This window comes from Ooceraea biroi, chromosome 7 (genome assembly GCF_003672135.1).
Source record: "Ooceraea biroi isolate clonal line C1 chromosome 7, Obir_v5.4, whole genome shotgun sequence".
Taxonomy (NCBI): domain Eukaryota; kingdom Metazoa; phylum Arthropoda; class Insecta; order Hymenoptera; family Formicidae; genus Ooceraea; species Ooceraea biroi.
Window position 1 is genome coordinate 2070845 of NC_039512.1, and position 26827 is coordinate 2097671.

General features: G+C 39.6%; 4 protein-coding genes and 2 long non-coding RNA genes across 23 annotated transcripts in view; 4 read left to right on the forward strand and 2 right to left on the reverse strand.

Annotated features, from left to right (window-relative positions):
• The window catches only part of LOC105277673 (phosphatidylinositol-binding clathrin assembly protein LAP), a 30744-nt gene extending 26587 nt beyond the window's left edge, over positions 1 to 4157 (reverse strand). For all 12 annotated transcript variants that reach the window (XM_026971295.1, XM_026971294.1, XM_026971293.1 and 9 more), the window contains exon 1: positions 3406 to 4157. In XM_026971295.1, coding sequence (XP_026827096.1) covers positions 3406 to 3535 — 130 coding nt within the window. In that variant the 5' untranslated portion in view covers positions 3536 to 4157. The remainder of the gene's footprint in view (positions 1 to 3405) is intronic.
• Positions 4158 to 8129: 3972 nt separating this feature from the next.
• On the forward strand, positions 8130 to 12204 carry LOC105277672 (methionine-R-sulfoxide reductase B1). Of its 2 annotated transcripts, none has more exons than XM_011336211.3 (3): positions 8130 to 8450; positions 9371 to 9543; positions 11134 to 12204. In XM_011336211.3, the coding sequence occupies exons 1-3, from the start codon at positions 8365 to 8367 to the stop codon at positions 11319 to 11321; spliced, it is 447 nt and encodes a 148-aa protein (XP_011334513.1). In that variant the 5' UTR covers positions 8130 to 8364; the 3' UTR covers positions 11322 to 12204. The 2 variants fall into 2 exon arrangements, with proteins under 2 accessions (XP_011334513.1, XP_011334514.1); XM_011336212.3 differs by having other exon boundaries at positions 8136 to 8450; positions 11170 to 12204.
• A 668-nt stretch (positions 12205 to 12872) lies between these two features.
• LOC105277671 (serine/threonine-protein kinase PAK 3) lies at positions 12873 to 21071 on the reverse strand. Of its 5 annotated transcripts, none has more exons than XM_011336207.3 (10): positions 20349 to 21071; positions 19405 to 19600; positions 19005 to 19016; positions 17967 to 18135; positions 17740 to 17884; positions 17545 to 17653; positions 17175 to 17455; positions 16588 to 17083; positions 16279 to 16497; positions 12873 to 16173 (listed from the first exon to the last, which is right to left on the reverse strand). In XM_011336207.3, exons 1-10 carry the CDS (start codon positions 20402 to 20404, stop codon positions 16090 to 16092), a joined length of 1767 nt encoding a protein of 588 aa, XP_011334509.1. In that variant the 5' UTR covers positions 20405 to 21071; the 3' UTR covers positions 12873 to 16089. The 5 variants fall into 5 exon arrangements, with proteins under 5 accessions (XP_011334509.1, XP_011334508.1, XP_011334511.1 ...); XM_011336206.3 differs by having other exon boundaries at positions 17545 to 17662; XM_011336209.3 differs by having other exon boundaries at positions 17545 to 17662; positions 17740 to 17866; positions 20349 to 21070.
• LOC105277670 lies at positions 18142 to 19610 on the forward strand. The gene is made up of 4 exons (XR_893659.2): positions 18142 to 18862; positions 19011 to 19148; positions 19300 to 19444; positions 19519 to 19610. It is a non-coding gene; the product is annotated as an uncharacterized LOC105277670 (long non-coding RNA).
• A 60-nt stretch (positions 21072 to 21131) lies between the features above and the next one.
• Positions 21132 to 22528, forward strand: LOC105277669. Its single transcript, XR_003406815.1, has 2 exons — positions 21132 to 22001; positions 22296 to 22528. It is a non-coding gene; the product is annotated as an uncharacterized LOC105277669 (long non-coding RNA).
• Positions 22529 to 24520: 1992 nt separating this feature from the next.
• LOC105277666 (protein farnesyltransferase subunit beta) lies at positions 24521 to 26724 on the forward strand. Of its 2 annotated transcripts, none has more exons than XM_011336201.3 (7): positions 24521 to 24829; positions 24911 to 25012; positions 25165 to 25293; positions 25382 to 25620; positions 25736 to 26036; positions 26113 to 26357; positions 26455 to 26724. In XM_011336201.3, exons 2-7 carry the CDS (start codon positions 24914 to 24916, stop codon positions 26642 to 26644), a joined length of 1203 nt encoding a protein of 400 aa, XP_011334503.1. In that variant the 5' UTR covers positions 24521 to 24829; positions 24911 to 24913; the 3' UTR covers positions 26645 to 26724. The 2 variants fall into 2 exon arrangements, with proteins under 2 accessions (XP_011334503.1, XP_011334502.1); XM_011336200.3 differs by having other exon boundaries at positions 24522 to 24657.
• The last annotated feature ends 103 nt before the right edge of the window (positions 26725 to 26827 follow it).

Here is a 26827-nt window from a genome sequence, read left to right on the forward strand (position 1 = left end):
AGAATGCAAATATGTATTCTTCCACCAAAAATTAAAAAAACAAAAATTCTTTCACCTAGTTGAAAAAAAACCATTCTATTTTAATTCAATTTAAGCTAAATTTTAGGAGAATAAATTAAATTTTAATGAAAAACAAATTTTACCCGCTATGTTATTATACAATACGTGTATGCTTTAAATCTTGAACTGTGGTTTTATGTTACATTTTAATATTATATTTTAACATAATTTTAAGATTTAATTCGATTATTCTTGTGTATATGAATCGTAAACTCGAAAGGGAGTTAATTCTTAATGAAAAGATTTACTGTCGAACCATCAAAGAATGACATCATGCATAAGTGCTTATTTTACTTGCAAATCGCGAATCTCGCTGTGAACGATTCACCGTTAATTCTTCAAACGGTAGCTTCTTTTGTTTGATAACAGCAGAGATTTATCAGATAAGATTTTATCTGACGTAGTTCATTAATTCAACGTCAATAATTTAATGTGCAACTTATAACGACGCTTGTAATATCCCTATTAAATAATTATTCCGACAATGAGTACTGCTTCCGTTAGATGGAGAAAGAAGTGGTAAGCCTCAGTGGTAAAGGCGAAAGCTAAAATAGATGTCGATCGATTTTACTGAATGCGAAATGGGGGGTTCATTGAGATACGTGTTTGCTGAGGTCAGATCGTAGGAGGAAAGACGAAGAGAGATAGTGACCCGACTATCGAAGTTGTTGTCATCCGTTCAAAGATATTTTGTTTGCTTTATAACGGAAGGAAATTACCAGCGATATGTAATCGTCAAATGGCCGGCATGACTAACGGCCACAGCTACCGCGAAAGAGGATCGTCACCTTGAAAATTACTTGTTCGTCGAATGAGGAAAGACGCGCCCGAGGTCTTCCCCGTTAATCCTAAACATGGTAATGTACACCATCACGTGTACACAAGACGTAGACGTTTACACAGTTAATGTGTAAACGTTGAAATATATGATGAATACAAATTCTAGCAACAATTTATACAGGCTTAACTCTACGCACTACACCTTACACGGTTTCTTTCTTAATTTTCCCCTCTAAATTATTGTGTTTGAAGACACGTGGTTTGCACGATATCGAGGAGTGGCAAATATAGCTTTATAGAGAGAGCTTTTATTATATATGTAAAATACATATTGCCTATATATATATATATATTGAAGTTAAAGTGTGTAATTAAAAACTACATTATATTAAATTAAATAAAACTGTAATATGAGTCATGAAATTAAAAAAATGCAATTCTGAAATATGTGAAAAATTACACAAGAGTTTAAATATAATAAGTTTCGTTATAATATTGCTTTCTACCTTAATCACAGTAACAGAAGAAAGAAAGTATTTAACATGTATGAACAATTAAACTTTTTATTCGATTCTTTCATGCTTAAAGTTTTTTATCGTGTTTCCTTTACGTTTTTTTTATTTACATACCGCTAACATGCGAACCAAGTGAAGACCATGTTACAACCACTGTTACACTGTGCCCTACCCTCAGTTTAATTAATTACTACCCTACTCTAATTGGGGCTAGTTCCGACATAAAGTTCAGGGCACTATTGAAGAGAACTTTCAACCCCTCGGACAGATTGTTCAGATCGATTGTTCTCCAGAACAATATCAAACAATCCATATTAAATTATAGGCTCAGATTGGAGGAATCGTACACTACAAGAAAAATATAATGATTTTGTAATCACACCTCGATTATTCAATTGAATAAGTAATTATACTCTGTATAAATACAGAGAAAGTACTTTCACATTTTTGTTTCTCCACATAAAGTACTCTGAAAATTTTATCATATACCGAGGAGATAAATGCGATAAGGATAAGTGTATCAAACATATTTGGCTAGATCTGCGGAATCATTATTAACATACGCAACGTTCTGATCACATCTCTCTCAAAAACAAAACATACGAGCTACACGATTAGACCACTTTCGTAATCATGTAGTTTGGATGAAACAAGAAGTCACTTTCGAATTATGTATAGCAGTGACATTTACATACGGAATGCGCGATCTTTACGTAAAAGCGATTGCACATGTAAAATTCATATTACTCTCGATAGAGAACCCGAATTTCTAAAATCGAATTCCTGCTTGCGAATATCGCTCGTGAACCGAGTAAGACTAGTTGATTAATCGGTACCGGTACGACTCCATCCTTTTCCACGCTGCACTTTCTATAGTTTTCTGTATTTTCCTGCGTTTCCTTTCTCTTTCAGAAGGGATGAGCTCGTCTCGCTTTTAACGTATAGCAAATGCGGGAAAGTGTTGCATGTAGAGAATTTTTACTTGTGTGTAAACTTTAATGCACATTAACGATTAATGTGTAATAATAAATAATACGTAGCATATATTAATAATAATTTCAAAACACTGCAATTATAATTCTAGTAATAATAATCTGATTAAAATCTCATATTCTTTCTTCTAGTATCAAAAATAGCAACGATCGCGCGTATTGGAAAAAGTCCTCTCCAAGAATTGAATATACGTGGAATGCAATCTGTTCTTTTTCGATATCACACCTACACTTTTTTTTTCTCTTTCCCTTCTTACTTTACAAATATACGTAAGCATACACTCGCTCAGTTCTCAACGCAGAAAATGCAAAGGCTAAAAGAGATCGACTACAATAGATTCCTCGTCCAGAAAAGATTCACACGGTTCCTGCTATAAATAATTACATCGCGCGATCTTTCGATACCACCTCGTATCTTTAATATCGCGCTCGTATATCTTTCACTTGAAAATTTGCATTCTAGGAGCGTGATAGAAAGCTCGAGATAAAACTCGCATAAGAGCAAAAATCCGTTTTCAAGAAAGTACTCGTTTTCCGATAAATCTCAATCGCTCCAATCATTAATTAAAAAGAAGAAAGAAGACTCGAACCGACGTTTTCACGGTTGACTCCGTGCAGCTATGCTTTGTCGGAGAATTGGTTAATGTGCCGGGGTTCGCACGGGATCAGTGGGGAGGCGAGTCAAGTGGCAACGGGTCACTCGCTCACCTTCTTCAACGGCGGCCGATAGAAAAGGTGAGCGGACTCGTCGCGGTTGACTCACGATCTCCCTACGCTGGTTCCACGCGTGCGGTAGAACGACCGGGCGACTGGAGAACTGGAATATGCACGGCGCCCTGTCACACGTTTACGCCACATTGGAATCCACTCACCAGCCGAAGCGTGCTTGTATCTTTCTCAGATTTGCATTTGTTAAACGCGAGCTTCGTAATTGTGCCTTGTGGTACTGAAAAAATACGCCACACCGGTCGCGCGATCGTCGAACGGGCCGAAGAGCACCGGCAACGGAGCCGACACTCGATGAACGTTATGAAAATTGTATCGCTTCCTTTACTTACAGTCGAGATGCTTCTTCTTGGGGCCGATCATCTCCTCCGTGGTGGCCTTGCAGACGGACTTGGCGAGGCCCTGGCCGGCGATGCTGTGCCTCGCGGCCAACAGCCTGTCGTTGATCGTCTGTCCCGCCATACTGTCACAGAGTATCAGCAAACTAGCGGCTCACGTTCACGGGGATTTTGGAAACTCCGCGCGGGCTGTTTACTGTCGGACGCTCTCCTCGTGAAGAACGAGCGGCGAAGGGGTGACGCGGCTGGCGGAGCACGGTGACAGCGACGGGGACCGTCGGTAAATTCCGATCGCGAGGATCGAGCGAAGGCAGCCGTCTTCGGCGCGACGCGGACTGACGGGCGGATGGGAGCAAGACGACCGGGGGCTCGGCACTCCAACCAACTTCACAGCGCACACGATACGGAGCACCGGAGCACCGGACGACCGACCGACGCGAGAGCGGAGACCAGGCGCTGACCGCGCGAGGCGCCCGTGACGTCCCGCTCACCCTGATGCTACGCTCGGAGCGGCGCGCTGCCTTCCGGTACCTCTTCTCGTCCTCCTCCTCCTCCTCCGCCTCCTGCCGCTCAGCCGGTTCCTACGCTCGCGTCGCGCGAACGATAGCCCGCCGCGAAATCTCCGCGTTAACCAGCAGCGGAGCCAAGCAGCTCGCGCTCAGCTTCAACGGCTCAGCTGGACGGCGTTGCTCCGGCCGACGGCGACAGCAGGCTCCTTCGGTCTGCCAAGATGGCGGCGGCGCTCGCTGCCGACCGATCATGTTCCCGCCCCACCACGCCGCTCAGCCGGCCAATCGCGGACGCCCGCCACGAGCGTTCAGCGCTCCCCCTGACGTCACTCCAACTTGGCGCGACTGCGTTCAGAAAATCGAACACGGTGCGAGAATGACGTTTGTCCAGATTGTACTGACAATTCTTAGTTTTCGATCGATGCGATGCCCATTTCGCTCGATTGGACGGAAGGATATTATTTTTACTGAACAGTTACAAGTGATATCGATAACTCGTGGATTTTTTCCTAGGCCGTTGGAGCATCGATTGAAAATATAGCGTTGGCGTCACGGCATGGTTACCAACGTGAACTAATTCTGCAGTCAAAATTCTTGAAACTGTCCGCGGATTTTATTATTTTATTCATATGATAAGTTTGATCAAATATATACAACACGTTCCATTGAGACATGATTTTTTAGAAAACTTAAAGAAACGAAACAGAATAAAAATGTTTAAACATGTTTTTTTATGAATATGCATTCTTTGATTGCATGTCCATAAGTATATTTATTCTTTCGTCATCATACACACGCGCGCGCGCACAGCAATGCTTGTGACTAATTTCTGAGTTCACCCGCTCAATATTTGCTAAGATGGCGTTAGTGCTTGACAAATTTTTCAAGTCACGCAAGAAAAATCTTTAATACCTTTTTTGAATCAACATCCGATTAATGCGACAGAGAAGTTTTGGTAATTATGTACTTTAACGGACCCAGCCCCGATGACCTTGACCTTGACATATGTTGTCAAGGTCACCCTCCTGAGTGACCTTGAAGAGGTTTTTAGTCGTCGCTCGTTGTTTGTTAAAAAGTTATTAACAAAGAAAGTTTAATGATTTCGCACGAATTTTTAGCTGTCCACGTGAAGCAAGAACATGATACTGACGTATATTACAAAGGTTACCTTCCCGAACAACCCGCACTAGGTTTTAGTCGTCGATCGTTGTTTATGAAAAAGTTATTAACAAAAGAAATTTCGAAAATATAGTAGTTATTTTGAAAGAATATTGAATATTGAAAGATATAAACGACGAATATGTATATGAACGAAGAAAGGAAAGTCATTTAAAGCAGTGAATTGTTAATATATAGAATAGTTTCTTTTAATATAAGTACAAAGTATTCTTCACTTTAACCAAAAGCACAAACAGTTAAATACAAAGTATTCTCTGCTTTAACTTAACCTAACCTAACCTAACCTGGTTAGGTTATATTTTCCGAAACTGGAGCCCCGGACACATACGCCCGTTTTCAGCCCGCTTCGCGGGAGAGCGGGGGGAGGGGCAAAGCGAGCGAAGGGTGAAACCTAGTGCGGGTTATTCAGGAAGGTGACCTTTGTAATATATGTCAAACTCAAGTCTTTGCTTCGCGTAGACAGCTGAAAATTCGTGCAAAATTATTAAACTTCTTTTGTTAATAACTTTTTAATAAACAACGAGCGACGGCTAAAACCTCTTCAAGGTCACTCAGGAGGGTGACCTTGACAACATATGTCAAGGTCAACGTCATCGGGGCTGGGTCCGTTAAGGTCACGGTCTTACATACAGGTCTGGAAACTACCTCTAATTTCAGTGGTGGGAGTATGGCCGCTTTTTGAAGACACATTTAGTTTCTAGCATAACCACTACTCGTCGCTGTCATCGATGTCCGCAGATAAATATAACCTGAAAAACCGGAGATAAGAACCCACGTGTGTTCATGACTCTTATTGAAAAACGGTTATTGACTACAAAAGTTATCGAAACGTTTATTGAAATGACGAAATGGTGTGCGGTACCAAATTGCAAGACCGGCAGTAGAACCGAGCAGAAACGTTCTTTATTTCAGGTGTCGAAAGACATTGTTACTTGGAAAAAGTGGGAAAAAGCTATTACCCGCAAAAATAAAATAAAAAGATAAAGGACAGATTTAAACATAAAATCCTGATGGAAAAAATATAATAAAATTTTGCTAAAATGTATTTGAAAATCTCTATCAATTGATCCCGGTTCATTATCATTTCATCATAAATTTTCAAACTTTTGGAATATTAGATATAAAATTTATAATAAAATACGAAAATTTATAATAAAATATAAAAATTTATGATGAAATGTTAATGAATCGAGGTCAATTGACAGAGAGTTTCAAATACATTTCAACAAATTTTATTACATTTTTTTCCATCACGGAAGGATTCGTTTTTATTCACACTTAATTTTGAGAATAAAAACTCAATTTTATTTCATATACATATTTCACTAATTCATTTATAGTCTTAAATTATTTAAAGCGTTATTAATTTATCATATTGTTTTGTGAAGACTGCGAGTGGAATAAAGACAGACAGATATTTCCCCGGCCTCTGACGTCCCTCGTCACCCTGCGAACATCGATCGCAACGCCTCTAGTGGCTACTAAAGAAATAAAAAGTGACACACAAAATGATCCATCTTCACCTCTGAAGTTTCCAGACCTGTATATAAGACCGTGGTTAAAGTACATAATTACCGAGAATTTATTTAGAAACGAAATAATTTTATAGTAATGAATTTTTTGAAATTTTTGCTATTGAGCTCTTCCTTAGCTACATTAGAACAAGTTGTCGGTCTACTAGGCACGTAGAACAATCTATTATAAAATAATATAATAATACAAGTCGAATATTATATAATATATAATATAAGAATACATAACAAAGTTATACTGCTGTGATTTTCGATTAAATCAAATTGCATATAATAACAAGATCATTATTCAAATCGTATGCAGGCGCATGCGCGCATGAACGAATTTATTTGTAGCCTATTATAATTAAGGTTATACTTGCGTTATGTTACAGAAAGTCATGAAACATTATTAAAACACCTTTTGTTCTGTCTAATGGCAAGACGGCAGACTGACTGGCCATTGCATCACTTCTTACCATAGGGGATGCCATTGACATTAGAATACATAGACGGAGCCTTCTCAGAGGGGAAGCTGATAAATGCGGTAAGAGGAGTAGTGCATGAACTTCGGGTAATTCCGTGGTTAGCGGTTCGGTTATGTTCGGCGTTGCATGACAATTCCATCGACATCATCAATTCGCAATGAGATTTTTATGGAAATGTTTGAAGAAAATTTATTTTTGACAAATCGCGAACGTTATTTTAATAATTTTATATGTATGTATTAAATAATAAATGGAAATAAAAGTGTTTTTTTGCTTTATGAAGCTAAACCGTATCTAGAATGTGTAAAAATTTGCAAAAAGAGAAACACTTTGAAAGGTAAATAGAGTTGAGAACTCTTGATCTAAATACGCATATATATAAAGAAATTCAATAGAATATAAAATACAATATAGAAACACATACTTGTAAATTTATTTATTTATTATTTTTATTATTTTACAACTGTAAATATAACTATATAATAAAATAATTGGCGTCATACCTGTTTCATTATTATTTGATAATAATGTAAATCAAGTCAACAAACCATTTAGTTCGCTTTACTTACTCAATAAAATGACATATAATTTCTTATTAACATAACTATAACCTAATCTAGGTTTCAAATAATTTACTTACAAGTGGAATGAAAACTTTCTGTTTGCAGCTTTTTCTTTTTCTAATTGTTCAGAATTTTTATTATTTATACGATTATTGCAGCCAAAAACACAAAACTCATGTCACTGATAGAAATCCAAAAGGTCATAATCACTTTAGATATCAATACAATAAGCACAAGCACAACATGTGAGCAGGAGCTCCGTCAACTGAACCATTAGCCGAACGTTGGCCGAACGTAACCGAATTAGACCGAAGTTCATGCAGTTCCCCCAGTTCCCCCTTACCGCGAATATCAGGCTCCCCCTCACCTTCTTCGATAGCTAGGGCTCCGTCTATGTATTCTAATGTCAATGGGGGATGCGCCGTTACGTCTCACGCTAGTGCCTGGAAAGTGACTGGAGCGCCAAGCTGTCGTACGAGACGCGGCGATGCGACATTGGGTACTCTCGGAGCGCGGTTCAGTCGGGTTCAGTGCGGCGAAGTTCGCCGATGGGAGCATCGGTCTCGCGCGTCACTCGATCACGTCCGTAACGCGGTAAATCTGCGTGCAATTACAGAATCGTCAACCCGACTTGCATTCCGCATTCCGAGAGACTCGTCCCCGTCTGAAGATTCTGCGTCTCACGGTCGCCGCGATCAGAAGGATGACGACGGCGGTCGACAAGGAGGAAGCACGGAAACGCTTGACGCCGTTGCAGTGGCATGTGACGCAGGAAAAGGGCACGGAGAGGTGAGGCGCGTGCACGAAGGGGCGCGAAACCCGAAGTCAATTTTAGAAGCGGATGTCGCAATTGCGTGGATGATCCGGGCTCGCTTCGCTCGTGACGATGAGAACGCGACGGATCGCGGAAGTTAATTTTGCGCTACTTGTGAAGAAAAAATTAAGCGAACGATTCCTCGTTTAATTTGTCTCCTTATTGCGCGCCAATCGAAGGACGTTTGTCGCCAAATTTTCCGTGCTATAATTTGTTCGAGACAAAATTGTATATCCGTTCGATGACAAAGCCACGTTATCGCAACCGGCGCGTTTGGTTTCCTCCACGATGGTACTCGCTGGTCTTGTAACAGTCGCCGAAGCATCGTCTGTTGCGAACGTGATTGCGTAACGGTGATAATGGGTCAAATTATTCTAATTATGTTGGTGACACAAGCAAGTGCGCGGTACCGTGCTTCGTATCTGCACTTTGTTAGGCAACTTCCGCCAATTGATATTTAGAACTGTGCCGTCTAAATCTTTAAAAGAATTTACGAGTATGCAAATATTTATATAAATCAGAGCAACGCATAAACATGTTGATACGCATATTTATCTCACAGTTTCATGAAAATTTGAACACCTGATGTTTAATGCGGCTTATCGGTGTAAAACAAATGCAAATAAAACCGCGTAATTGACGACGCTCCTCTCACTGCGGGACACGTCATAAATTACAGTTGAAGAACAAAGTTTACGTTTCCGCGCGTTAAACAATTTAATCTTAGACGCGGTATATCGAAATAACTTTTTTAAGAGCGTGTGCAGAGCCTGGCTTTGAGCCGCTTCACGGCCAACGGGTTTAAAAATAAAGTACGTGGCACAGTTTGGCCTTCTTTCTCGCTCTCGCACCACCTTGTTACCCCCGATTCATTCCTACGCTTTATTTTGCACAGGCCGTTTACTGGTTGTTACGATAAATTCTACCAGAAGGGCACGTACGCCTGTATCGTGTGCGATCAGGAATTATTCTCTTCGGACACCAAATACGACAGCGGATGCGGGTGGCCTGCGTTCAACGAGGTTTTAGATCAGGGACGCATCAAACTGACTAAAGACACCTCTCACAGTAAGCAATTCTAGTCTCAATCTGTCTTCATTAACGTAGTCGTCTTTTATGATTATGCTCTCGTTCTTAGAATGGCAACTCACAATATACACATCTTACTTTTATTTTATCATTGAACATTGCACAATCTTTAATAGTACGCAGGTACATTAAAAAAAAAAACTTTCTTAAGGAGAAGAAATTGTAACAAGATTTAATATTTCCTGAATAATCTGTCAATTATTATTTTTAGTTATCAATACCTGCGTACTATTTATAGAAGTAAGAATCATAACGTAAACGACAATCATACTTTCACGTAACATTACTGAACCTATCCTGGTCATATCATTCTGTCTGCACTCCTTTGGTTTTCTTTAAAGTAGAAGTCTTTTTACATTTCGTTTCTTAAAGAACCAAAATAATATAACACATAAGCCATAAACATAACAATGATTATAATTTAATTTTTTCCCACTTGAGAATTTTTATGCCTCTTTTTAATAATAAATATTAAAATTTGGTGCACAGAGATATATTTAGCATAGTGTGTGTTTAAAACTTTTCTGAGAGAAACAGGATCTACATGGAATTTATACATTATTTTATTGTGTATGTAAAATGTTATCTATGTATTAGATAAAAATTCCTGTTCTCCTCGATTCCTGCATGCAGTTGCTTAGAGTGTGATTGTGTTAGACTTACATCACTTTTTATATTACACTAATTCGCTAGTCGTACATTATGAAACAGTTATTGCAAATATAACTAAAAACCAAGTATATTTGTCAATGCTGTTTTAATATGAAATTTTGTATAGTTGATAAATAAATATAACTTTTAACAATTTGCAATTTAATTACTCGAAACTATTAAATAAATACTAAAAAATATTTTATTTGTGAATTTGTAGCGTATTTAAATGTCGCTTCTTATGATATAACTTGGATGTAATTGAAATTTTGTTGCTTTTACATTGCAACGTATTATCATTATAATTATGACAGTTGCAATAATAACAATATTTCATCAATTGCAAGTGTATCGCAATGGTCTCTCTCGCAGCTAAAAATACAAAGAAATATTTTTGCATTGTACGGCTATTAAATAAATAAAGATATAAGATAATAGAATAAGTTACAATAATTGCAAATGAAATATAAAGTATACAACATATTAATATGGAGCTGCATTATAAATGTATTGCTAATAAACAAGCGAGGTAGCTGAGATTATTATTGAATAATGAACTAAAATAAAGTCAATCGGTGAAAAACATTTTCTGATTAACAATGTACGCATCTCTCTTCATTATTATTCTTTCAGTGTCACATAAATGTTATTTGTTCTCCCAAATCTATTTTCATTTTTAGTTCAATCTTATTGATCCAAGACCTTTAGATCGCTTTTGTTACTTCTGAAAAGTGTATCACGAGAATGGTGTCGGTCTTTCGTCTAATCACACTCTATTGTTCTTTCTCTTCTTGCTCTCCCTAACCATTCCTTGGTCACTCCTTGGCTACTACCACCACCGAACCACCACTTCACTCTCATCATCGAAAAACAAACACCACTGAAAATTGCGCGCCGCGTCGATCATACGCCAACTAGTCGGCGGCAATCTACTACTGCTGATCGCAAACCCAGATAAGGTGCGGACCGAGGTGACCTGTTCAAAATGCGACGCGCACCTGGGCCACGTGTTCAGCGACGGGCCGAAGCCTGCGGGGAAGCGCTTCTGCATCAATTCCGCATCTATAAACTTCCATTCGGCGGGAGAAGAGAAAAGCTCCGTGTAAAACAAGCCCGCGTGCAAATGAAATTTTGCTTCCGATATTTACAGAAAGACTCGTGTGTGTGTGTGGGAGTTTTATCACGTGTTACACATATTTTAAATACCTCCGATTTTTACTTGTACAAAGTACATTGTAAAGAGATAGAATAACAATGTATCATTAATTGTTATTGTCAAGTTTTTAAATAGAATTTCTGTATAAAAAAAAGTGGAAGTTTCGTCATTGTAGATCGTAATAGAAAATATTTAAATATTTTACCACTCCTGATACGGTGAACATTATCTACGTCGACTACCATATTTGTTCGACCTATTGCAGCATTTAATCGTATACAACTTTCGTGTATACTGCGAATATTCCTGTCCATGTTGTAGCTTCCACCAAAGTCAAAGTATGCTATTCACGTGGAGATGGCACGTTTCCGACTTTCCGTACGTGATGAGAGGCTAACTCTGTACTGTCAGTTCCCTCGAGTCTCTGTATTGTATACCTCCTTACTGTCAATATTACAAATCGATATGTATATATTCGTACCAAAGAAAGTATAATATCTGCAATGAAATGTATGTATCACTAGTTGTATGCACGTATATTGTATGACGCGAGAAAATGCAATATCGGAGAGGCGATAAATATATTGAACCAAAAGATATTATTTTTCCAATGTTATATAAATCGTCATAGTGTGTAATGTAAATACTGTACTCCAAACTAATATATTTAATGAGGAGCGAACGTACAGTGGCCAGTGATTTTGTGGTTCCCTTAATTAATACTGTTAGGTAGGAAGGGCGTTTCGTATGAATAACATGTTTGTTATAAAATGTTTCCTTATATTGTAACGTTTCAAAACAAACTGAAAGGTGTTATAGTACAATATATACGCAAAATTCTAGGCGTTATTTTTACAATTCATTACTCCTCTGCTTTTGCATTCCTGCGTTCTGTAAATCTTCACGTCGTCATAAAAATTTCAAATATTACATTCTTCCTGAGAGACCAGATTTCTGCCGAATGATTTTCAATAGCGCGATAAATGTGTTTCTCTCTCTCTCTCTCTCTTTTTACAAAAGTTAAAGTCGAATGAACCTCCGTCGAGAAGGGTCAAAATCGAAGTTCTTTTTTTTCAATCTCTGCAGTAAAATAGCGACTTTGTTACTCTATAGGCCTACTTCTTTCTTTCATTTGGAGATCACAAAGCATTTTCAAAAACATCATAAAATGCTAAAAAAAAAAACATTCATACACACACTTAACATGATTCACATTATTAGGAACCTATAGTTTTAAGAACCTAAAATGACGATAATACACATGCTTCACATAGCGAATAATTAAATGCAATTGGAACGATCATCATGATATGGATGCACAAACGGATGCAAAGTTGCCTACATCTTTTTCGGTTGTGAAAAATTCGCCTGTCCGTATCTTTCTCAAAGCTTCCTCGTACATTTGCTATATATTTGCGATTTGTTTGTCAATGTCAAAAATAATGAGTACTTTCGTAGTGCATCACTTATTATTAATTACGATAAGGCATGTTTGGTACAATTTTTGTACTTTTGTTCGCGCGATAAAAGGATTATTCGGTACGTCATTAGCGAACGTGTCTACATGCTAAGATGCGTTTCAATCGGGGGGTATGCATCCATCAGATGATTTCTCATGCAGGCAGTTTTGCATCCCGCGCGAACCGATTCGCAAATAACACTAGACATTAAATAGCTGCTAGTATATTAGCTGCGGTACTGTCAAAATAACTGCCGCGAAAAAATATGATAGAAGACAAAGCTCTTTTCATCGATCCGAGATATTTGTGAAAATGCAGGACCCCGCTTTTTAAGTGCTCCTGATCGTCAACTATATAACCCTGGATCGCACCGTTCTATTTTTTTTTCTTTTTTTTTCACGCAATCATACTCTTCATTCGTTAATACTAAAAGACGTGCGCACGTTACTTTGTATAACTCTCAACTTGTCACGACCCGGGCCGATTTTAGAGGCAGGCGCTGAAGTGAAAATTAATGCGGAGCGTTCGTAACACGTTCACGGAATACTGAAAAAGCATGAATTTAATATATTCTATCTCATAGTCCCTGATTCTTTTAAAGATAAATTGCATTAAATTCTGTCAGCATACTGGCCCTAAATTCGGTTGTAAGCATTAATGTAAACTGAGCTGCTTCCTCTTTCTCTCTCTCCCTTTCGCACTTTCTTTCTCTCTATCTTTCAAGTACACAATCAAATATTATTATAAAAATCTAATCAGGCTTCTTTAAAAATGATACTACAGAAAAAGAGAAGAAGAAAAGTAAATTCATCGAATAGTGAGTACGCTTCAATCATGTGGCTTTTCATTATCAAATAATATACGGGCTCTTCCTTCTCTCACTTTTTTTTTCTTCTCGTTTCGTATGCAATATATAAGTGTATCGTTAATTTCTCGGTTTATAACTATCGTATTTATATATTCTCACATGATTTCCGTTAATAATATTAATATACGAGTCCTATACATACATATATATAGATATAGATAACAAAAATCCCACCCTCTCGATCGAGCTACACATTTACCACGCGAAAAACCGAAAATCAAGATTAAGTGGCATTCGTGAGCTTTGGAAACTCGAAAGCGAGGAAGCGGAATAATGTCAAACTCGTTATTCGAAAAAAAAAAAACAACAAATGTTCAATGCTTTTTTCTCTTAATTTCCGACTGTTTCTTTTGTACTTGCCACTGGAATTGGAAGTTCATAAATAACTGTGCCACAGCTCTGACATTTCAAATTCTTGACACTTTAAACGCTTGTTTTCGCGTGACTAACAGTCTCGATCGAAAGTAATTAGGGAGACATATGAAAATGAAGAGAATAAAAAACGAATACAAATCTAACAGTCACGATATCGCCTAAAATAACTAAATACTTGCAAGTTTCGATGACACGACGACGCTCTCGAATAATGTATAATACAATATTAATAGGAAAGACATATCTTAATAATAATGTTCGATGCAAATACAACCATACATACAGAACCACGAATTTCGTTTTTATACGTTAAACTCAAATTCACTATATACGTACTTGCTTATTTGTTTCTTCTCCCTCACGATGCTATAGAACGAAATATTACAAATCGTAATACGGTGGTTCATATAAGAAATCTAGCGCGAGTTTTTTTTTCTTCATGTCTCTAAACAACAAGACAGGCACTTTATAGTGTCACAAAATGCTCCTACGTCTGAACCTTGCCTTCAAGTTTCATCGATCGTCCGTTCGTTATTCCTTTTTCGCCTTTTTGTTCTGCAAGACACGTTAAAGACAGTTGCGTTGGACTTACAGCGAAGAACACACGTGAACGTGGACAAGCACTGTCCTCGGAAAGATGTTCTTATCAACTAAGTAATAAACTTCAGTAATAAGTTCGACGTCTTAACGTGTCTCTGTTTCTCTTTCCTTTCTTTTCTTTAATGGCGCGAATGAGAAAAATTACTCATTTCTTGCCCTAGAAATCTAAGTTAGCAGCTTCAAACGAGATATGCAATTTCTTTATGCAGTCGGTTTGCAACACTGGTATAAAAACCGATCTCTATATATTGAACGGCAACGGAAGTCGCGGTGTTTCTGTTTGAGAAATTTGCTAAAATGATTTTTTTTCAATATAAGAAAACTTGATCGACAACAAATAAATGTTCAGCGATCAGAACGCGATTACTGGATAAACAAAGTTAAAAACTGGTTAGGCTGTTGCTACCCAGCCATCTTCGCACTAACCGGGCCAAAACGCACTGGAAACATATTGCTCTGCTTGACCGTAGCTTCCATCAAAAAATATGAGTCCGACACAAAGACCAATCTTCTTTTTCCTCTGTCTACTATCTCTCCCGTTAAACGATGACGATATATTAGAATAGGTCCTATGCTCACATTTGTTTGTGGTATTATCTAGTAAGTTTCTCGCTATAAATAATATGCGCTTCTTGCTAGCTCCGATTTTCCGAATTTTCTTTTTTCGTTAGAGTTAATAATACTAGTCTCATATTTTTAGAAAATAACTGACAATTGCTTGTATTTCCTCGATGACGATCCATCGGAATTGCGCCAGGAGCTCATCTCAGGCAACAGCGTACAGTAAAGAACCGTTCCGTTTTCTTTCCCGTTTTATTTCCTCTGCGAAGACTAGGTTACGACTTTCCCGAGTCCATTGCACTTAATTGTAACTTGGATTTCAATCGAGGAAAACAAGATCTCCGCCGTCAGATCGAGCTCATAGCTCCTACTGATCTAACTTTGTGTTTCGTGCTCTCGCAACGTGCGAGAATCGAGCATTTTCTTTAAAAACTCCGCAACCATTTTGTTTCCGATACCTCATCACAGTACCGAATAAGTTCTATCTATCTAACTACCTACCTATCTATCTACCTATCAATATCTATTTACCTATACGATCTATATGCATATGTAATGGATATATGCATACGCATGTGTACATGATATGTGGTACGACGCCGTATATTATTCAGAATACATCGCATACGATATACACATGTGCATGCATATACATATATCTATATGTGTATATTTATATATTTATTTATATATATATATATATATACGTTTATATTCATTATTTATTATATATTATTGAATTATTGTGCCGTTTCCGTTTTGGGAGGGTGATTCATTATTTCTGTTACCTTTTCCTCGCATCATTCTTACACTCACGTTTCACGACTTACAGCCTAAAGACGCACCGCCGTCCCTTAATGACCCTTAGCAGCTTCCTTCGCTGCCATTATCAAAGGTGTTAACGACGCTAGTGGCCTGGCTAATTTCAGAAAGGGATGCTGCAATGCAATTTAAACACAAACACGTTTCCGATTAAATCAGTCCGGGAGAAGTGCGTTGACTAAAAATACACGTTCTACGTTAACGATAACGATTCACCTCACCTTTAATAGATCGGAAGCCGCGGATCGTTTCTCCACCTCGACCTCCAAGCACTGATCCAGGAAATCTTGAAATATACCTGACAGCTTGTCCTTCTCCTTGATTTCCGGCTTGCCGTTCGTCGCGATCAGATACAACGCTCTCAGCGGGTTCTCGTTCAGATACGGTGGCTCCCCTTCGATCATTTCAATTGCCATTATACCCAACGACCATATATCAACCTGCGAGGTACGTTGCAACAGTTAATCATACAACCTCAATTTTTACTCGTTTCTTTTTTTAGTTGTTAGTAATTAAACGCGTCTATCTACCTTAGGTCCATACTGCTTCCGCGTTACGACTTCCGGCGCCATCCAGTACGGCGTGCCCACCATGGTCGTCCGTTTGCTCTGCTCCGGCGAGATTTGCGCACAGAAACCGAAATCGGTGAGCTTCACCCCGCCGTCCAGGCCCAGCAGGATGTTGTCGGACTTGATGTCCCTGTGTATAACCTGATTACAATGAAGGAACTCGAGCGCCTGCAGCACTTCCCTGCACACCGCGGCGATTTGACCCTCGTCCATACAAGTCTCGGTGACGACGTCGGTCAAACTGCCGCCCGGCAAATATTCCATGACCACCCAGAGCTCCTCCCCAACTAGATAACTGTCCAAGTAATTTACAACGTTCGGATGCTTGTTCTCCCGCATTACCAGGATCTCGTTTATTATAAGCTCTTTCTTCGGCTGTTGCGACAGATTCATCTGTTTTATTGCAACCTCCATGCCGGTGGACGTTTCTATTGCCGTATACACCGTTCCCGAGGCGCTGCAAAGCCGACAGAATCGATATAATTATGATTCGGCGCTCGTTTTAATAATGGCTGCTGCTCGCTTTTTTTTGTTTTTTTTTTGCTTACCCCTGTCCTATCTTCTCCATCTTCGTGTACTTTCTATTGGGGTCACCCACGCTGACGATTGTTCTGAGCTTCTCTAATATCTCGTCGTCCGACATTTTCTTCTTTCTGGCCTTGTCGCTTTGCGCCGGTCGCGTTTGATCGGTCGTCGTTGACGTTGGCGTCGCTTGATTCTTATTTCTATCTAACTGCGACTGTTGCTGTTGCTGCATGCCGTTCCGTTGCGGCGAGCCTAGCGCAGTCGTCATCGGAGGCGGTGGTTCCTCTTCTATAGGTTTCGTGTACTGCGCGAAACGTTCCAGAATTAGCGAAATGCCATCAGGCTAATCGCAGATGCGCGTTTCTAAGTCATTGCGCTTAGCCGAGAACTTACAATCGACTTCGTGCGTTCCGGCCGGGCGGAGATCGGCGGCGGCGGTGGCTCGTCCTCCTGCTCCGAGCTGGTCGCGCATGCATCCGTCGGCGTGCTACTCGGGCTACTGCTGCTGATCCTGTAACGTTGCCGTTTCTCAGAAAATATTTAGACGGCGAGGGAGCATCGCAGCGCGTGAAAGTGTAAAAGACTCACCTGCTCAACGAATGCTGCGAATGAGAGCTGCCGGATGCCTGGGACATTGCTTGGCCACGAATATTTCCCACCCCCGTGCTGATACCCATTCCCATACTCCGAGGACTACTCGCTCTTTCGATCGGAGCTGAAGGGGTATTGTACTCTTAGAGATATTACATCATCGTTAGTACGGTTATAAAAGTCGTGTTACAAGTCTCTCTAAGTATTGACAGATCTGCACTCACCGACAACTCCGACCATCTTGGTCGTGGTCATGTATTTCGAGCCCTTCGCTTCTTTGCTGCTGCTATCGTACCAATTTAATACATCCAGCACAGCCTGCGGGTTCTTCTTCTGCTCCTGCTTGCTGATGTTACTGGACATGAGCAGTCTCGCCCATGCCTCCGGCATACCCTAAGAAAGAGACGCGCACCAGTCAGACACGGCAATCATCGTGCGTACAAAACAGATAAACTGGCAAGGATTTCAGTTCAATTTTGTGGCAAGTATAACACACGTTATATCTAATATATCTAGAGTACACCTACTACTAATTCCAAACTTTGACTTTCAAACATGCAACTACGACGTGTAGAAGAATAAGGATTGGGAAACATTTCTGTGTCATGTATATTTGTAGACATTGACAAATTCCAGACGTGACATATCAATCAAATCTGTTATTTCTGTAGGTTTCAGACATCTTTCTCACGTTTAAAATCTGAAATATTTAATAAAGATGTTTTAGTGAATTTTTTGCGGGAAAACTCTGTTCCAGGATAAATGGAAAATATTTTCAAATTTTATATTACCCAAATATATATATATATATATATATATATATATATATATATATATATGTTTTAACAGGTATATTTATGTAGTTTCAAAGATTTAATCGCTATTTAATTTTCTATAACGTCATCTAATTATACGTATGAGTACATGCACAGTTTCAATTTTCAAATCAACACGATCACGCATGTAAACAAAATTGATAAAATTTGATCAATTTAGGATCCCATCCATTATGTCGGAAATCATTCTGTAAGAAAGAAATGAACATTGTTGTATGCAACGTCGACTAAAGCTTATATCAATCTACAGAAGCGACTATATATATATATTTCGATGAAACTCGGTACGTACATATTATTAAAACGAAAAAATAGACGCCCAATGTTATAAAAACCGCAACGGAAAGAAAGTGTCGAACCACGTAGTGTATATGTATGTACAACATAAAGTACAGGTGCAGACTAACTCGTTATTAATTTACTTACTTTCAGTGGCAGCTTGGAAAGAAATACGTGTCTTGTTAGTTTAGTCATGTGAAAATAATAAAGTATAAGAAGCATCGGACAAAGTACCATTCTCGAAATCCTCGAATATATGTGAACCAGTGTCTCATATTTCATTTCGATCAGGTACGGAAGATCCATGTGTGATCCTCACACGTATATATATTTATACAATATATATATAGGTACAATGATACAGAGATATAATAATACAATGCCAATAGTAATCTACGATAATGTAAAACTCATCTCTCTTTTTCCGCAATCTCCCCCATAGATAATCCGCACCGTGATACAACAGCGAAGCGGTAAGCAAGTGCATTTTGAACAATAGTGTAAATAAATAGGCAACTAGTGCGCGAATTGCGGACCGAGTACCTACCGTGAATTCGCCAGTGACAGCGTCGAATCCGACGTGCACGGTATGCTCAAAATTCGTAGGATAGCTGATGTTGGGTTTGTCCTTGTTCTCCTTCACTTTCATCTTGCCTTTTAGCGTTTTCTTCTTGCGCTCGTCGGAATCCGGCTCCTTAGGTAATGGACGCATATCCACTGGTAGATTAGGCGCTGATTCCCCCCTAGAAGACGTAAGTAAAATTATCATTAATGAATTAATCATGATAATAAATAATAAAGTAATGTTTAATTACATATATGATATATGATACATCACATGGCTTTGCCTTATCATTTTTTGACAGCATCACATAGCATATTAGACACATACAGATACATAAATACGCATCCTAGAGATATTTTTTGCTATAACGGACATTATTTAGCAAGTATATAAATCTATGTATAGATGTACCGTATGTAATGTCTCAAAACTATTTATGGACAATGTTAGAAATTATATCTGAACATCTGTAATGATGAGAAAATCAACCAAGAGGTATTATTTTTAGTGACTACTAGCTTAATATCTATTTTTGGAGGACGTAGACTTTTATGAATATTGCACAGAGAACACGAGTGTTATAAGCGCTCAATTTTAGATTGCGCGTTACATGTGTGACACTTTTTGTTTTAATGAACTGTAAGATTATGTAAATTCTTGCCTCTACATAATCTAACAATGTAAATTGCAATAATTTCATAATGAGCTATACTAATATTGATTGCTACCTGAACGGTCTTCTCTCGGATATAAAAAAATTGTCCAGGATGAATATCGTATAACACACTGTATGCAGATTTAATATAGCGCAGATTATTCACGTCTAGATCAATGCAAGCCTGAATACTCACTTGCAACATCGGATTCTGCCTTGACAAACCAATTATCGATGCCTATATTAGACAGATAATAAAGTGGAGCCGTACCTGTTTGATGTCAATCGAACAGGGGGTGCAGGGGGTTTGTCTTCCTCATCTGACATGTTGTATCCGCTTCTGTTTCTTTGTTGCCAGTCTATCCTCCGTTGCTGCGTCTCTATGCCTTTAATTGAACCCGCGTTTCGTCAACGCGCGCGTCGATGTACGCTTATATGTATCGCGCCTCGTTCTCGCGACTTTCACTTTCAGCCGCACAACCTCCTCGTAGAGAGAAGCCTCCAGCCCGCCAGCAACGACGACCACGACGACCACGCAATCAAGAAGAAGAAGAAGACGACGACGAGTTCTCAGTAGCGTTCGCGCGATTCTCGAAAGGCACACCCGGTAGGTGGATTCGCAGGTGCGGGTCCTCTCGCCGTGGCGAAGGCCACTCTCCGCGAAATTATCACAGAGCCCTCGACACCGGCTGCGGAACTCGAACGGGACGAGTAGTCGTGGCGATCGCTGGCGGTACGAGCGATCGGTGCGGGGGCCGGGGCGACTTCCTCGTGGGTGTCGCTTCTCTCGATCGACGAGGAGGGACGCCGACTGGCTGGCCGATCGCCGTTCTATCACTGGCGCTCGATCGAGGTGGCCGCTGCTGGCCCGTCGTCGACGGCGGTGTCCGGCGGCGACACGGCACACGGGTCAATGTCGCGGTGAGCACAGGGTGCATTCGAGGACGACGGCGGGCAGAGAAAGAGAGAGAGCGTTTCTGAAGCGTGATTCACGCACGGGTGCAGACACCCCGCCGTATCCGCGGCTCTTTCCTCTCCTTCCCTCCCTCTCTCTCTCTCTCTCTCTCTCTCTCTCGTTCGGCCCGCTCGCTCACGCGCGTGCGCCCTTTCCTTCTCCCTTTCTCTCCCTCCGTCCTCGCTCCCTCGAACGTCGAGCGGTGACGGCGACTTCTATCGCGCGCGAGCGCGCTCACTCGCGAGTGAAAAGCGTGACGACCGAGTGGAACATATATGGCACGCAGTGCCGGGTTTGGATCCACGTGGCCCCTGGGTTGTGGGGGTTGTGTGCGATCCGTTCCCTTTGCAGAATAAAATTGAATGTCAGAGATGCATCGTTTCCCTTAAAACGGTAGGACCTGTCGTAAAACAAAGCTCCGGATTACACCTTGTTTGTTTATATGTATATAGATGTATATAATTGGATCGAATGGTGTCGCTTCATTGATACATCTGTGATTTTTCTCTAATTTCTTCATTGTTATTCCCCTTCTTCCTCTTTTCCATTCGTTTTCTATCCTTTTCGTTTCAATTTCTATATCGATTTCGAAATTCCTTACGATTTGTTTCAGGGGGGTTGTGGCAGCCCTTCGTCGTCCTTTTCGCTCCACATTTGTGATTAACATCGCTACATATATACGCGCATACACAGAGGCACGCGCGGCGCGCGATCACATAAGTGCGCCTGGGGTGCCGTTACATGGAGCGTAACTTGCGTAAGCGTAACCTGCGTAACCTAGTAATTTTATAGAAGTTACTATAAAACTTACGCCTAGTTAGTTTACGCTTTCTACGCCAGTTGTCAATTACGCCGATCCAATTTCTGGTGGAAAATACGCTAAATGCATGGTGTGCGACAGTGTGTGTGTATCCTTTTTTGACTCGCGATCGCCGTGCCAAAATTTCTGAAAAAATGGATCAAATTCGGGTAATTTAAGAAATGCGTCTAAATTCTATAAAGGACTATATTCGCAGCTCACTTTTATCAATAAATGCGTATATTTATTTATGATATTCTATAATATATGTAACGTGAACTATATACTAAATGCACGCATTTATCATAAAAGTGAGCTGAGAATATGGACCAAAATGTTTAAATAATGCATTTAATTACTTGGATATAAATCAATACATCGGTTGCACAGTATGACAAAAGAATTTCAATTTATGTCCGATAACTATGGTACATTCATTTGCATGTCTGGACTATTTTCAACAGCTTACTGCAGCTTATACATTTTCACTTATGTATTTCCTTTTTAAAATACAGCATAAATGTGGGTATTGTGGGTGGCTCTTTAGCTTCGCCACAAATTTTATTGATCATAAGTGCTTCAAGCAGTACGTTGAAGGAGAAGACCACATCAGCATCGATGAAAACCATATCGTAACAATAAGTATAATTTGTTGGCAAGAACCGCTAATACAAGATTAGAATCCATGTTTAAGAGATTCCAGGTTTTTTGTGCTAGACACGCGTCGTCAACCAGTCAACCACTCCGTATACTTTATTTAGGTTATTTTAGCATACTCGTACATACATTACACACATATATTACGCTTCAACACATTCTTACATCAAAGTATCTATTTCACATGACGCGTATTTAGCAATACGCTTAAATAATAACAACCAATCGATTTATTTCTGTTGTATTGTACAACAGAAGTCCTGATCTGTTATTGGTCAGGCTTGTTACGCTTTATGCGCATTTAAGGGGAAGCTGGAGTTGCTAGTGAACTATTTTTTCACTATAGCGATGGTAATTGCAGTTTCGAAAATTCTCTTTATTGCTTGTGCAGAATAAAAAATCCTTTTCCACAAATGAAGTATAGATAGAAAGAAAGCCCGCTCTACAGGACTTTATATTCAAAATGGAAAAAAGTTAGAAAAGACAAATGCAAGTTTTTAACTTTTTTCCATTTTGAATATAAAGTCCTGTAGAGCGGGCTTTCTTTCTATCTATACTTCATTTGTGGAAAAGGATTTTTTATTCTGCACAAGCAATAAAGAGAATTTTCGAAACTGCAATTACCATCGCTATAGTGAAAAAATAGTTCACTAGCAACTCCAGCATCCTTTAAGGGGATCCTGGAGTAACCAGGGAATGTTTTCGCGATGGTGCTGCATTTGCACAATAAAATGCTTTTTATAAAAATTTCGCAATTTGTGCGCACAAAAGTGAGGCATTTTTGAATGAAGACAGAATAAAGGAATATGAGGCGGCTTTTAGAAATGAATTTAGAAGCGTAAGAGAAAAGAAAAGAGTGTTTGAAAAGCTTGTATGTATGTATAAGTATGTATAAAATTTTCAAACACGCTTTTCTTTTCTCTTACGCTTCTAAATTCATTTCTAAAAGCCGCCTCATATTCCTTCATTCTGTCTTCATTCAAAAGTGCCTCACTTTTGTGCGTACAAATTGCGAAATTTTTATAAAAAGCATTTAAATTTTAATTTTTGTATATGATGTGTGCAATTGGCAACACTTTTCACTAGGCACTCCAGGATCCCTTAACGCAAAGTACGCGCCATGTAAAATGGAATTTTCAGAATAGCGTACATTCTAGTAATTTACTAGAATACGCAGTGTGCCTATTCTAGCTACTCACTAGGTTACGCAGGTTACGCTTACGCAAGTTACGCCAGAGAGAAGCCTGAGAGCGGTCACGCTCGCGTTTTAGCTGTAACGCCTCAAACGTGGACATTGAAGTGATTGAAGTGATTCTGTCTTTATTGCTCACTGAATATTGAATAAAGATAGAATGACGCCGCGAGCGTCGGGAGCGTCAAGTGGAACGCATATGTCCACGTTTGAGGCGTTACAGTTACAACGCGAGCGTGACCGCTCTCAGGCTTCTCTCTGGTTACGCTCCATGTAACGGCACCCTGAGGGAGCGTCCCGATTGACCACAGCCACTCACAGCGACCAGTGCCTAGAGTTTTTCTACTGGAGCAGCCAATCAGAAATTTTTATTTTTACTAAATCAGCCAATTAGCGATAGTGGTCAATCGGACCTCACCTCCAGTCTGCTGCGAGAGCGTCCGAGAATTTGCCTCATTAAAGAAAGGAATTTGTTATTATATCGATTATTATATCGTATGAAGTCATAAAAATATTTGTTATTATCTAGGAATCCTACTTTACAAGTATAACGAGAAAAGAAATAATGTAAATATTTTAGTTACGATACATACATACACTGACCTATATTACATAATAAAAGCACGCTCATATCGCAAACAGTATTGCGGAGTTACCTTATTCTTAATAAGTTTATGTAAAACTACGAAAATCGATATTAATAAAGTGTATAAATATCGTTTTTGCATGATTTATTTCAAAAATGCTTGTATTATTTATAGAATAACGCCATATTGCTCCCGACCGAATGGCAGAACCAATCAGATTCGTTGCTTCAGCCTTACCATTTGCTTCGACTGGCCATTCATACGTCTATCAATAATTCCTTTATCATCACTCGTATTTGTGAATTGTGATATCTATGCATTACTTTAGTTCAGTTTGTCTTCAATATTATATTAGGAAATTAATATTGTACATATAATAAGACTTAATACGTACGTGTATTATTTAAGCAGAGTAAACGAATGCGAATAATATATTAAAAGGTGTACAATACAAAATTCCTAGAGGCTCGATACATAGCCGAAGGACGTTTTAACCTCTGAGCAATTTCGCTCTTTTTATTTCGAATAACATTTAAATTATGAAAGAGATTACAAACGTCATGTATCTATCGCGATGTTTTAGCTCAAGTCAACACAATTATTCTCATTATTATTATTACATTGTAACTGCCGTTATCTGCAGATTATGTCAAGCCCGGAACTGCACACAATGCGGAGTTACGAGGAGGTGTTAAAGCAGCGGCAAGACGATGAGGGACACAGCACCGCAACTACAAGCGAACAGGTAGATAAATCACTTCAATCAGACGAAAAAAGCACAATTTATCTTATTAAATAACTCGCATCGTGTCTTACTCCAAACACTATGACTACGCGTTGCAACACGTTGTTGAAGTTCCATCGTACGATTTATCATCGTTACATAAATCTTTTCAGGCTCGTATTGAAGAGATTGTACTTAAGTTTTATCAGTCTTGTCACGGAGAGACCGATCCGGTTTTGCTTAAATACAAACACATTGACCATTTAAAGAAATCAATCGCATTTTTGAGGGAGACATACGAGGTATCTGCTTCCCATCTAATAATACTGAACAATGCGTATGTATTTACCGAGCGAGTGTCTTTTTTATAATGAAACTGTAATCATATAGTGCTTGGACTCGAGCAGACCATGGCTGTGTTTCTGGATATTGCACTCATTGGCGTTGTTAGGGGATCATTTAGACGATGAGGCAAATAACAAGGTAATACGCTTCCTGGCCAAGTGTCAGTCGCCAACGGGCGGCTTCGGAGGTGGTCCAGGACAGTATGCGCATCTAGCTTCCACTTACGCCGCTGTAAATGCATTATGCATCATCGGTACACAAGAGGCGTACGATGTGATAGATAGGTAAGGTAGATGCCAATTAGATAACGGTGAGGCATAATTTCGCTCGTTGTATAATACCGTTTGGAAAATCACCACACGCATCTTGCATGATATTTTTAGAGCGCTGTAATTTCAGAAAGAATTTGAAGCGGTTTTTATCGTCGTTACGCGGAGAGGACGGTTCTTTCTGTGTGCACGAAAGCGGAGAGGTAGATATACGAGGGCCGTACTGCGCTCTCGTTGCCGCCCAGCTGACAAATGTATATACCCCGGATATGTTCAAAGGCACCGCCGAATGGATAGCCAAGTGTCAGACGTGGGAGGGTGGTTTCGGTGGTTGTCCGGGTATGGAAGCCCACGGCGGGTATGCGTATTGCGGCTTGGCGGCGCTCGTAATGCTCGGGAGAACAGAACTCTGCCGTTTGTCAGAGCTATTGGTAAGAGTCCGCGTTGCGCTTTGGTTGGTTCAAGCGCGGCAGTCCTCGATTATAAGTCCCTGATCTCGCTTCTCAGAGGTGGCTAGTGAATAAGCAAATGCGTCTGGAGGGCGGCTTCCAAGGACGTACGAACAAGCTGGTGGACGGTTGCTACTCGTTTTGGCAGGGCGGCTTGTTCCCGCTACTTCACGCCATTCTGTTGAAGCTAGGAAAAACTTTCAACAACTCCGAGCACTGGCTGTTCAATCAAGAGGCCTTACAAGAGTATATATTAGTCTGCTGTCAACATCCGTACGGCGGTCTTCTGGATAAACCAGGAAAGTACGTGAATCTTCATATATTTTTCTTGCAATCAACTTTGAATGTAATTTTGCGAGATCAATTATGTTAATTAATCGCAATTTTTCTTTTTTTTTAGAGAACGTGATATATACCATACGTGTTACACGCTGAGCGGACTATCGATTGCACAAAATTCGCCAGCGTCGATTGTTATCGGACGGAAAGGTACAAATCGGGTGGAGGCGATTCATCCTGTTTTCAATGTAGAATATTCTGCGGCGAGGAAAGCAGAGGATTACTTCTCTACTCTACCAATACCTGATTGATGCGTCTTAGCTATCGAAAATGTATACTAATCACGTTTGTATCATGTTTTTCCTAAAAAATAAAATTCCAATTACAAGATGGAATTTGTATCGACTTGACCAAATGACGTGATGTGCGAGTAGAAAGTTAAAAACGCGTATGTATAAGATTCTACAGTTGTGTAAGGAAAAAAAATTATTATA